The sequence below is a fragment of the Lissotriton helveticus genome, chromosome 7, assembly GCF_964261635.1.
Source record: "Lissotriton helveticus chromosome 7, aLisHel1.1, whole genome shotgun sequence".
In the NCBI taxonomy this organism is placed as follows: domain Eukaryota; kingdom Metazoa; phylum Chordata; class Amphibia; order Caudata; family Salamandridae; genus Lissotriton; species Lissotriton helveticus.
In genome coordinates, this window is record NC_136068.1 from 495,663,018 (window position 1) to 495,675,807 (window position 12,790).

The window sequence follows — 12,790 nt, forward strand, 5'->3', positions numbered from 1 at the left end:
GAAATCTTGTTCTCAGTTTGCTGTACCAACTCTGAAACTGTGCATCTGAAAGGAACGATGGGAGAAACTGCTGCGTCGTCCACTCTGATAATTAATGCTATGAAATGTCTGCATTTGTGAATTATAAATGGCAGAGAAACAAAACGGTGTTATCCTTTAAAGCACGCGCTGCAGCTTTTTTAGACACTTATGACTCAAAAGCTACTGCACTGATTACACAAAACACAAACAAAAATACACAATTTGAGTACATTTCTTCTTCTATGCCAAGTTAACTGTAAAGTTGTCCAGCGGTTTCAGTAGTAGGTGCAAGCAGAATGTCTCATAGGAGAAAAAATAGAAAAACATCAATTTTTACCCCTACCCTTAAATTGTTTTCCCTCTATGGACCTGGACGAAAATTGGCATACTGGACTTTAGCTGCCTGCAGCAAGCGATTGCCAAATGTGATGCAAATCCATCTACTTGGTCAAAAGTTATGGTCAAATAAAAAAAAATGTTTTCCAATGGAAAGTACAACTTAATCCCAACTATACAAACAGTGCAATCAACAGGAAATCAAAAATAAATACGCTGCGCCAAACATCAAAGTCTAGCATCAACATTTTTGTGTACAGGGAACATATAATTCATAGTTAAGTTTGTATAAGGGAAACTCCTGTATTACTCATTGCACAGGCCATCAAACATTAATCTTAAACAAGAAAAACATATGAAGCCTTGCAGAAGGAGTTAAGGAATGGTTGTTAATCCAATGTTCAAAAGAATGTTGTAAATGGACCCAACAAAAACTACTTGAAATCGAATAAATCCAAACTTCTTGTGGGTTTGTTAGTCTATCTACATTCAGACCAAAAAAAAAATCAAAGATGAAAGAAGACTCCATAATGCCATAAGGATCTTTATTACCAAAGGAGAATTCAACTTGCAGGAAGAAACCATGTACATTGTGTCATGAATGTGAACGTGTGTATAAAAAGCAGCAATGGAATACATTTTCACAAAACTCTACTGCCATCTCCATCTTCACCCTATGTGCTGGTAGAACAAGACAAGCTCTACCTTTGCATAAAAAGCTTTACTGTGAAATGAAGCACACCATTCTCACCCATGCTTCGCAATCTAGGTTTGTGCTATACAAAGCCCCATACTTACTCAGATGTTTAGAATTTGGGAAAATGGTAAAAACATTTTTAAAGGAAGCACAAAGATGATGGACAGAGCACTAAAACTTTTCAGACACTCACCACCAGTCACAGATCTGGGTTGAATCAATCATCATTATTTAGCTCACTTCGTCCCCCCAGTTCAGACACAGCTATATGCAAATCCGTCTTGACCCTGTGCCTCATGGGAACAGTCCAGCTCGAATTGCCAAGCCATGTCTTCCATGGACCGGAAACAAGCATCCTGGGACCGGTTTCGGGCTAACAGCCCTCATCAGCCAGGCTAGCTTGAATCCAGTGGCAAAGTGAGCAAGAGACCCACGTCTGGGCATACCCTGCCAACTTAGGGCGAACAAAGCAAACACAAAGAGATGATGGACGGAGCGCTGAAACTTTTCAGACACTCACCCCCAGTCACAGGTTTGGGTTGAATCCATCGTGCTTCTTTAGCACACTTCACCATCCCAGTTCAGACACAGCTTTATGCAAATCAGTCTTGACCCCGTGCCTCAAGGGAACAGTCCAGCCCGAATTGCCAAGCCATGTCTTCCGTGGACCCGAAACAAGCATCCTGGGACCGGTTTCGGGCTAACAGCCCTCATCAGCCAGGCTAGCTTTAATCGAGTGGCAAAGTGAGCAAGGGACCAACGTCTGGGCATACCCGGTCCTGGGATGCTTGTTTCCAATCCAGGGAGGACCTGGCCTGGCAGTTCGGGCTGGACTGTTCCCATTGGGGGCAGGGTCAAGACTGATTTGCATAAGGCTGGGTCCAAACTGGAATGGCATGGTGGGCAAAAAAACTATCGATCAAGGCCCAGATCTCTGTACTGGGGTGAATGTACAACATTGTTCTGCATTCTGTCCACCAATTGTTGTTTTTGTGTTTTTGCAAATACATTTTTAACCCAAGTTCTTGCAAGCCTACTCCAGCTTTATATCACATATACAACATTACAACTATTCGGGTTGTAAAAAATACCTAACTGTATTATGAAAGAGATTTTGAAGGGATTACGCCACCCTTACCCGTGCATGGGTCCAGACTGGCCACTGTTGACCATGTCTACCATATTCCCAAACATGGTGTTCATGCGGGGATCCTGGGTGCTCGACTCGGCTGTAGTAAAGTGATAATCCATCACTCGCTCAAGGTGAGCATGGGGGATCCCACCACCTCGATCTGATATTCTGTTGGCAGAAAACACAGTATAACGATGGATAGAGAAGTGCTGGGGATGACATGGGTGCAAGAATTTAAGTAATTCAGGTGTAGGAAGATAGACAAACTAGAGCAGCACTTTAACTTGGAGTTGGGAGCACCATTCGGAGTCATGAGTGTTTGGGGATAGAAGAAAGAAGCTTCTCCATATAGGGCAGGAATCTTTTGTATCATCAGGGGTCAAACTTACAAACGTTTTTATACTCTAGTATATTATCTGGGTAGACCTGGCAATAAAGATGGGTATACCGACACTCCACTTGCAATGTTGGGAATGCATAGGAGCAGTGAAGTCTATAGAAATGGTCCTCATTACCTTATGATCAGGTCAATATCGTTGTTGGCAATCGTAATGGCTATGTCAGGAACATTGTACGGGGTGTCCAGGTGGCTCTCCATTGTAGCCCTAAAAGATCAAAATTGAAGCAGGTGCTTACAATGGTACAGAAAATATGATACAGTTGTCAAGTTATCTAATAATTGCTTCAAATTCCTTAGGGCAAAACAGCAGAAATTCCCCCTTAATTGGCCTTTGGACAGTCAAGATGCTTCAGTCGATAAGGCACTTTCTGTAGCATTTTTCCACTCAAGAAGCTTTTAGGTCACACTAGGCTCTTCTAACAGAAGCAGGTCCGCCTGTAGGGGAACTTCAGGCAATTTCTAGTCTATTTCAAAGCACTTAGGGTAGTGGGTCACAGCTCAGAAAGCTCTACAATCAATTAAAATGTACCATAATGGATGTCTTGTGATCTTGCAAGATTTATTCTTGAGGTAGCCTTGGAGGCAGCTCATGGAGCTTTAAACAGTGAATACAAGAAGCTGCTACACTGTGAGCTTCAAACACAATTTCCTAGTGTTGTTCAGAAAACCAAGGGAGGAAATGGCTTTTCACAGAGCGCTGGCAGGGCTTGAATAAATTAATCTCATGACCCTGTAGATAACCACTATGAGGTTACAACTAATTAAGTACCAACCGAATGGAAGCTTGAGTATTTACACTGAGCCAGTTAGAGAGTACATCCGAAAGAGCTACTGAGCCAATGCAGATACATACATACATTAGGGGAAACACTCGCAAATCGGACTTTGTGTGTTTGGCAGCAGCACTGGGGGCCACGAAGAGGAGGAGAACCACGCTCCCCACCCTTGGAATTTTTGTACACTTCTCGTGTTTCCCGCTTTGCGGGAAACGCTCGTAGCTGATACAGTTTGGCAGCAGCAGTGGGGGCCACGAACAGGTGGAGAAGGAGTAGTTTCTGTCCTGTAACTCCAGTTCTGTAGTAGGGGTATCTCTGTTATAGTCATAATCTAGTGAATAGTCCCGCCCATGTGCGCGGACCCCGGAGCAATCAAAAATAATCTCTTAAGTTGTCAAAACATGCAGAACTGCACAGACACTTAAGAGAGAATTTAAAGACAGATAATGCAGCCCTTTATCCACAGGCTACACTGTCCAGTACTTCAACTAGAAATTCCACCAAAATCCACAAACAGCACAGCCTGTCCAGGGTTTTCTTACAGAGAAAACCTTGCCTTTGACAGCAAAACCCTCTGGAATGATAGAGAGGAAGAAGTGGACAGACAAGACCCATAGGCTGCCATTATGTGGCTCAAAACAGGATACTGTGCCATTAAGAGAACTTTCCAGAAGCCTCACAGTATCCCAGAATGCACTGCAGGTCCCTTTTACTTTCAGTTCTTTTTGAAGGCGTAACACGCCAGACCTGTAGTATTTCCTACATAAATATCTCTCTCCACCGGGGAGGAGGGCGGGCGCTTATGACTATAACAGATACCCCTACTACAGAACTGGAGTTACAGGACAGAAACTACTCCTTCTGTAGTAGGGGATCTCTGTGTATAGTCATAATCTAGTGAATAGAATGGCAAGCCCATCCCCACACCAAAGCGGCGGTGGAGAAAAGAGAAATAACACCACTACTGTGCGAACAGATTTCGCAGCGAAGCCTGCCCAACCAGAGCATCTGCCCCGACATCATTGTCCAGACAGTAATGCTTAACAAAGGTATGGACCGACTTCCAAGTGGCTGCCTTGCAGATTTCTGCAATTGGAACACTACGGAGCAAAGCAGTCGTGGCAGCTTTGCCCCTGGTGGAATGAGCCTTAGGTTTACCCCCTAAGGTCTTATCAGCCTTTTGATAACACAATTGTTTACAGGACACAATCCACCTCGAGATGGATTGTTTAGAGGTAACAAGACCGGTCCTGACTGATCCATAATTGATAAACAATTGGTCTGACCTACGAATATCTTCGGTTTTATCCAGATAAAAATGTCAACACCCTCCTAACATCCAGGGAATGCAGAGACCTTTCCGCTGGAGATGAAGGATTCTGAAAAATCGTAGGCAAAGTTATAGTCTGGTTAACATGGAAGTCAGATATAACCTTTGGAAGAACGTTAGGGCGAGTACGCATAACAACCATAGCAGCATGAAAAACAGTATAAGGTTCTTGGCAACACAACACCTGAATTTCCCTCACCCTGCGGGCCGATGTAATGGCCACGAGGAACGCCGCCTTCCAGGACAGGTGCTGCAATGAAGCCTTATGAAAAGGTTCAAAAAGCTCCTTCATCAATCTGGACAGCACCACGTTCAATTCCCATGAAGGCGAAGGAAGCCGGACAGGAGGGAACACTTTCTTCGAGCCTTCCAAAAACCCTTTGATCACAGGGATCCGAAAGAAGGAAGTCTGTGAAGGCCATTTCCTGTAGGCAGTCAGCGCAGCAAGATGAACCTTAATGGAATGGACATTACGGCCAGACTGCGCCAGGTGTAGAAGATACGGAAGGATGACATCTTCCTTACACGTCGTTAGGTCATAGTCCTTGAACTTGCACCAGATGCAAAACCTCTTCCACTTGAAAGCATAAGAAGTCCTAGTGGAAGGTCGCCTAGCCTCCTTCAGTATGTCCATACAAACTTCTGGTAGATTCAAATGGCCATATTGCACTACCGCAGGAGCCATGCCGCCAAACTCAAAGACAAGAGGTTGGGGTACAACATCTGCCCCCCGAACTTCGTGAGAAGGTCCGGCCTGCACGGCAGCCGTATGTGAGGAAGGAGAGACCGGTGAAGCAGGTCCGTGAACCACCACTGCCTGGGCCATTCCAGGGCAATCAGGATTATCCGCGCCCTGGACTGGGACAGCTTGATGAGTACCGCCGGAATCAGGGGAATGGGTGAAAAAGCATACAGAAAGCGGTTTCGACCAGTTAATCCCTAACGCATACCCCAGCGTCCCCTGCTGGTAGTACCTGGAGGCGAAGTCTCAGCATTTGCTGTTTTCGGCGGTGGAGAACAGATCTACGTCTGGAGTCCCCCACCTTACGAAGACTTCTCCTAGTACTTCGTCGTTTATGACCCATTCGTGGTTTTCCTGAATCAGTCTGCTCAGTGCGTCTGCCTGAACATTCTGCACACCTAGCAGATGGGTAGCCGTGATCGTCAGTCCTCTGGCAAGAAGCCAGCGCAAGATCGCCTGCGCCTCCTGCGACAGAGTGCGTGATCTCGAACCCCCCTACTTGTCGAGGCAAGACATCGTGGTCGTATTGTCCGTCTGTACAAGCAGAGAGTTGGTCTGGTAGGACGTAACAAACGCCTTCAGTGCCAAGTGAACAGCTCTGAGTTCCAGGAAATTGATGTGATACGTGGACTCCATCGGGGACCACGTTCCTTGTATCTGTAAGTCTCCGGAATGTGCCCCCCAGCCGTGGAGAGACAAATCCGTCATGATAGTCTGTGCGGGAATGTCCTTGTGAAAGGGAACCCCTCTGAGGAGATTCTCCGCCGAACACCACCACTTCAGAGACTGAAGAGCATGCAGAGACAGTCGTATCTTGTCGTTCCAAAATCCATTCCTCTGATCCCACTGATCCTCCAAGCACTCCTGCAAAGGTCTCATGGGTAGCCGTGCGTGTGGCGTGAGGAAGATACAAGAGGCCATCGACCCCAGTAGAGTAGACACCGTCCCCACTGTTGTAGATGGAGGGGTTATAAGAGCCTGAGCCTTCCGAAGGCGCGATAATCGTCTCTCCTCCGAAGTAGACACGCTTGCTGACAGCGTATTGATGGAGGCTCCCAAGTACCGTATGCACTGGACCGGAATCGGGGCAGCCTTGGACATGTTGATGTGCAACCCCAGTTCAAAAGAACGCCCGTCTTCTGGAAGTGTGCTTGAGCTTCCGAGAAAGAGGAGGCCTCGACCAACCAATCGTCCAGCTACGGGTAGACAAACACCTCGTTTATCCTCAGGTGTGCAGCTACCACTGCCATGCACTTCGAGAATGTTCTGGGCGCAGACGTCAGCCCGACTGGCAGTATTGTGTACTGATAAGGATTGGCGCCGACTTGGAATCGCAGGAACTTCCAGTGTATGTGTGGAAAGGGCACATGGAAGTACTCATCCTGTAGATCTATGGCACAGAGCCAATCTCCCTGTTGCAGCTGAGGAAAAACCTGATGCAACGATAGCATGTGAAATTCCTCTCTCTGCGAATCCACTCGTTTGCTTGTCGCAAATCCAGAATGGGCCTGATCTCGTTCTTGTCCTTCTTGCGAACCAGAAAGAACCGGGAGTACCGACCTCTTCCCCTTTGAGACAGAGGTACGTCTCCTATCACCCTTTTCCTAAACAGGATATCGGCCTCCGCCTGGAGCTCGCGCAGCTGAAACCGCGAGCTGACCGGAGGAATTGCTGGAGAAGGGCTGATGAACCGAAGACTGACTTAGACCCGGCCGGCCTTTGTTCGCCGAGGAGCATCAAGCTTTCTCGCGTATGCGCACAATATACTTGTGAAGTACTAAAGGCGGCCCGGGACCACAGACAAACCCTGGGAGGAAAAACGCCGCTAGAAAGGGAAGAAGGCCTCAAGCCGTTCTCCACGCCCCAAACCTACAGCCTTTCAAAAGTCTCCGAATCAGACTTATGCGGGCCACTCACTACCCTCATGGCAATCCAAGGGTTGCCCAAAGAACGGGAGAGTAGAAGCACACTGCTGAGCCGCAGGCTGCAGAGACGTCCGACGAATACAAGTATGGCAACGTAGGACAAACCCACAATACCTGGGGTCGGCAGGAGAGGAAACTCCGCTCCGACACCGATGCTTAGACCTGAAACTGTCAGGACCATAGACTATCTCTTGTAAAGCTTCCCTCCTGTCTCTCGGCAGGGGAACCATAAATCGGTGAAGAAAACACCCCCACACAGGGATCTTACCACAACGGCCCAGCAACAGCGGGCCACTGCATGACGTCTACATGCCGCCACCCCTGCGACCAAGTCAGGAGTACGTTCAAAGCCAGAACCTCCTGGCAGGTGGTAGCGGACCAAAGCTAAGTACCGCCAACCAGTTAAGAGTCGGAGAGAGACTCCCCGTACTCATGGAAGACGCATCCCTGGCAACAAGGTACGGGGAATCGCAGACTGAGGGGCCAAAGGCCCCTGGGGTGGTGGATGGGAGAGGGAACCGAGAGAAATCCGAAACATCCCCGGTGGTCTCACCAGTGGTGGCAGAGCAGGAGGCGACCTAGCCGATGAATAGGTATGCGAAAACTCAAAACTAAGCAAAAGGACCAACGTCCCTCGCTTACACGTGGTGAGTAGCCACAGACTCCCCATCAGAAGTGTTCCTCGACGCTGAGCAACTGCTCGGCGTCGTGGGTGGACGGTGCCGGGAACACAAAGTCCCCTCCTACTAAGAGGGGGCTCACCACGGAGCGAGGCCTGGAACAAGACCCAGGCCGCAAGCGCCGGCAAGTATTCTGCGGCTGTAACCCATGACGTCGACCTCACTACGACGTCACCATCACTAAGACAGTGACTGTCTCTACGACAACCAACACTCTGATGTCAAAATGTCACTACGGTGTCAAACACCGAGACGCCGAGCCATCCATAACGGTGACGTCTGGACCCAACGGAAGATAGCGGAGCCCAAGCGACCAACGCCCCAAAAGGAGCATCACCGCTCCGCGACGTCGAGCCTCACCGCTCCGCGACGTCGAGCCTCACCGCTCCGCGACGTCGAGCCTCACCGCTCCGCGACGTCGAGCCGAGGCACTCTGCGACGTCGAGCCTCACCGCTCCGCGACGTCGAGCCGAGGCACTCCGCGACGTCGAGCCTCACCGCTCCGCGACGTCGAGCCTCACCGCTCCGCGACGTCGAGCCTCACCGCTCCGCGATGTCGAGCCTCACCGCTCCGCGACGTCGAGCCTCACCGCTCCGCGACGTCGAGCCGAAGCACTCCGCGACGTCGAGCCTCACCGCTCCGCGACGTCGAGCCGAGGCACTCCGCGACGTCGAGCCGAGGCACTCCGCGACGTCGAGCCGAGGCACTCCGCGACGTCGAGCCTCACCGCTCCGCGATGTCGAGCCGAGGCACTCCGCGACATCGAGCCTCACCGCTCCGCGACGTCGAGGCACTCCGCGACGCCGAGGCACTCCGCGACGCCGAGGCACTCCGCGACGCCGAGGCACCCCGCGACGCCCCGCGACGCCGAGGCACCCCGCGACGCCGAGGCACCCCGCGACGCCGAGGCACTCCGCGACGTCGAGGCACCCCGCGACGTCGAGGCACCCCGCGACGTCGAGGCACCCCATGACGTCGAGGCACCCCATGACGTCGAGGCACTCCATGACGTCGAGGCACCCCATGACGTCGAGGCACCCCATGACGTCGAGGCACCCCATGACGTCGAGGCACTCCATGACGTCGAGGCACTCCATGACGTCCTCGACGCCGACCGGAACCGCATCATAGCTCAGACGTGCCCTCACTGGGGAGAACCCCAGAGGTTACAGCATGGGACTCAGTAGAGGACCTACCCTCTCCTTACCCAGAGGCTGAAGATGCCTTCAAAGTCCTCTGTTCCAAACCTGGGAGCCGAAGCCTCCCAGAAAAGAAGTTATAGAGAAGACAGGTGTCAAAAGACACAGGCAAGCACAGAATACAAACCCTGTGAGCTTCAGCTTTGGTCTTTAGTACAGCTGCAGACAAAGTACTTGTCAGACTAGAAGTAGTATAAAGACAAGAATACTGCAGAAATTCTGCCAAAACAACACAGCAGAATGTAGATAAAGGCCAAAGACGTCGAGTGAAGCTGTAAAAATCCAAAATTATCACAAAAATAGTACAGAAAAAGCTCCAAAAAGAAGAGCTAATGCTCCAGGGTCCTTGCTAGCAGGAGCCGGAAAAAAGAACTGAAAGTAAAAGGGACCTGCAGTGCATTCTGGGATACTGTGAGGCTTCTGGAAGGTTCTCTTAAAGGCACAGTATCCTGTTTTGAGCCACATAATGGCAGCCTATGGGGCTTGTCTGTCCACTTCTTCCTCTCTATCATTCCAGAGGGTTTTGCTGTCAAAGGCAAGGTTTTCTCTGTAAAAAAACCCTGGACAGGCTGTGCTGTTTGTGGATTTTTGTGGAATTTCTAGTTGAAGTACTGGACAGTGTAGCCTGTGGATATAGGCTGCATTATCTGTCTTTAAATTCTCTCTTAAGTGTCTGTGCAGTTCTGCATGTTTTGACAACTTAAGAGATTATTTTTGATTGCTCCGGGGTCCGCGCACATGGGCGGGACTATTCACTAGATTATGACTATACACAGAGATCCCCTACTACAGAACTACGCTCCCCATAATTCAGCGGGGGAGAGAGACGCCCTCCCGCTCCGCCCTGCCCAGGTGTACTTAACCCGCCCTATAGTCCCGCCCCGCGGGACGAGCCGGGCGAAGCCCGGGCCAAGGGCGGGCCCGTTTAAGCCCGTTCAAGCACGGACAAGTACGGGACGGGCCACCCCCCCTGATATCAGCAACTGCAACTAAGGCCAGTGAGTAGCTGTATTCCTGTCTCAGCGTGTATTAGTTGTTTGGTCTACAGCTGCGATCCAGGAGTAGCAGGTGGTTAGGTTCCCGCCTAAAAACATGACAACTCCACCAATATCTGGGGGGAATAGCAGAAAATCCACTGGAGGATCGCTAATGGGCACATTGGATAACTTTCTCATCAGAGTATCAACTGCACTGGCTAAAGATATAGAACTTAAGGGCAGAGACTATCTCTAGAAACACCCTTTGATAAGAGATCCTCATTGGGAAGTCTAGCAAGGGCTAGGTCACCGGTCCCCCAGCAGGTCGATCATCAGGATATACTGGATGAGAGGAGTCATACATTACAGTCACAGTCAGTGGTTAATTTGGACATAAGCTCTAATCCCTCTAATCTCTTCTAGGACATGGATAATCATAATATTGCAACGAGAGTGTCTTCTCCCAATATTAAGACTCGATCAGCAAGTAATGCCAAAACAGGTCCTACACAACAGATGGTTGGGGTGATAGCAAAAAGGAAACGCACGGGAGCACAAACGCAAGCAGGGGGAAGAAAAGCAAAAAAAGGCAAATTGCATGTATCTAATGAAGACCCCACAGAAAGGTCATCTAGTATCCCCACGCAATCGCCACTAGTTGCTACAGAGGGGGTAAGCAAACAAGATTGTGGGGGGCGAGGCATTAGCTGTTTTGGGCCCGTCGTTCTGGAAAAAAATGGAAGGTACTCTCAAGAAGATGTGTCACCCGATTTATGATCGGTTGGATTCCATCAAGAATAGACTGGTGTGCCTTGAGCTTTCACTTGCGTCAGTTCAGATCCAGGTGGGAAACCGGAACAGTGCCCCGAATTGTAAGGAGAAAAATGTTACAGGGCAATGTATTGTTAACTCTAATACTGCTAATACTGCTCCAGTACAAATAGGAAGTATTGGTACCGCACAGAAAGACCCTGCGGTGCCCTGTGAGTCATCTCTAACTGCTAAGCGTCAGGGACTGAACATATAGCCCAGAGGGACAGGCCACACCAAGCAGTTGGTAGTAGACCTGCTGTTGATGACCCAACACTCCCTAAATTGCCCCTTGTACGTAGCACAGTTACTCTACCAAATATAGATCTCCCTCCAGAATCAGCCCCTTATGTGGTGGTCTTGGTGGGGGTACCACCACTGGAGCAGGGAAAAAGGGAGTCATATATGGACCTTAAGAACAAGTGCACCTTCTGGCTTAACGCTAATCGCCCACTGCCAATTAACACATGCGCTGAAATTTTGTTTGCCAGGAGAGTGAATTGGGTGGGTAGGAGACCAAGTCCGTGGTGGGGGATTGTGTTATTATTAATTTTACGGACTAGAGGTGTGTCAAATACATTTGCAATTGGCCCCAAAATGAATCACTGCCCTTGATTCAATCATTACCCTTGTCTAATTTTTATGCATCCCGCAGCCCCCTCTAAGAGATACATACACCAAAGATGCCTGAAGAATTAATCATCCCACCGTCTGCAGTTTTAAACTACACAACCACTCACCTCATGGCGTTCTTCAGGAGCTCAGGAAGAATGTAATCCAGTGGCATTGGAATAAAAGGAAAGCGGGCAGCTACATGACCATTTATGCGGACCCGTGGGGCGTTGCCGTACTTGTGTTCACACAGGCGCCTTCCAAAAGAAGATCAGACAATAGGTTGACAGGTAATCACTAGTTTATTCACAAATAGCTACAACCGAGAACATTCCACATTCCTATTAACTATCAAAGGGATTCTTTACTACAAAAATAAAACTAATAAAACATGATGCAAGTTTTTAGTGGTGAACTACCCAACACCAAATTCAACACAACGTTGAGTAAGCCAGCCCATACTGAACTTGCTAAAGCACCAACCAGTTTAGGTGACACACAATATGACCAACAGGTTGGTCTGACTCTGTCTTTAGGTTTAAAGCATTTTATTATCGTTTCCACAACAAAGAAAAACAATACATACAAGGAATACGGTAATCACGATAATGCAAAGCAAAGACTCTCATCAGAGACGCCATCAGCAATAAAATATGACCAACTATACGCCCACAGAGCCCCATCAGGAGCAAAAGTGACATGATGTACCCATCCCAAACCTAAAGTAGAAAACACCCCCCCAACTCCCTTCCCCCCCTGCCCAAACTCCCCCAACCCTCCCCGTGCCTGTGCTAGTGTCCAATAGCCCTTCATATCCTCCAAGAAGCCCCGCCCTCATCCCATCCTCCCCCCCTCACCAATCACGGGATCGGGGCAGTCAGTCGCATCAGCCTGAGATATCGTGGACAAGTGATCTCCTTGAACTCTGATTGCAACAGGACTCTAAAAGGTTGCCACAGGTCGTCAAATTTGTCCACCTCCCCCGCCACCGTGAGGGACATCTTTTCCATCCCCAAAACATGCCACAACCTGTGCAGCCAGCCCGTGATAGTGGGAAGAGTGGTGGTGCGCCAGAATATCAGTATGTTTTGGATCGCGGAGCCTAAAGCGATCGCAATGTGTCTCCCCCTTCTAGAACGCAGTGGGTACATC

General features: G+C 49.3%; 1 protein-coding gene across 3 annotated transcripts in view; it reads right to left on the reverse strand.

Moving 5' to 3' along the window:
- The window catches only part of BCKDK (branched chain keto acid dehydrogenase kinase), a 232,964-nt gene that overhangs the window by 15,982 nt on the left and 204,192 nt on the right, over positions 1-12,790 (reverse strand). For all 3 annotated transcript variants that reach the window (XM_078652492.1, XM_078652494.1, XM_078652495.1), the window contains exons 11-13: positions 11,767-11,895; positions 2,702-2,791; positions 2,193-2,354 (exon numbers count right to left, since the gene is read on the reverse strand). In XM_078652492.1, the coding sequence (XP_078508618.1) occupies positions 2,193-2,354; positions 2,702-2,791; positions 11,767-11,895 (381 nt within the window). The remainder of the gene's footprint in view (positions 1-2,192; positions 2,355-2,701; positions 2,792-11,766; positions 11,896-12,790) is intronic.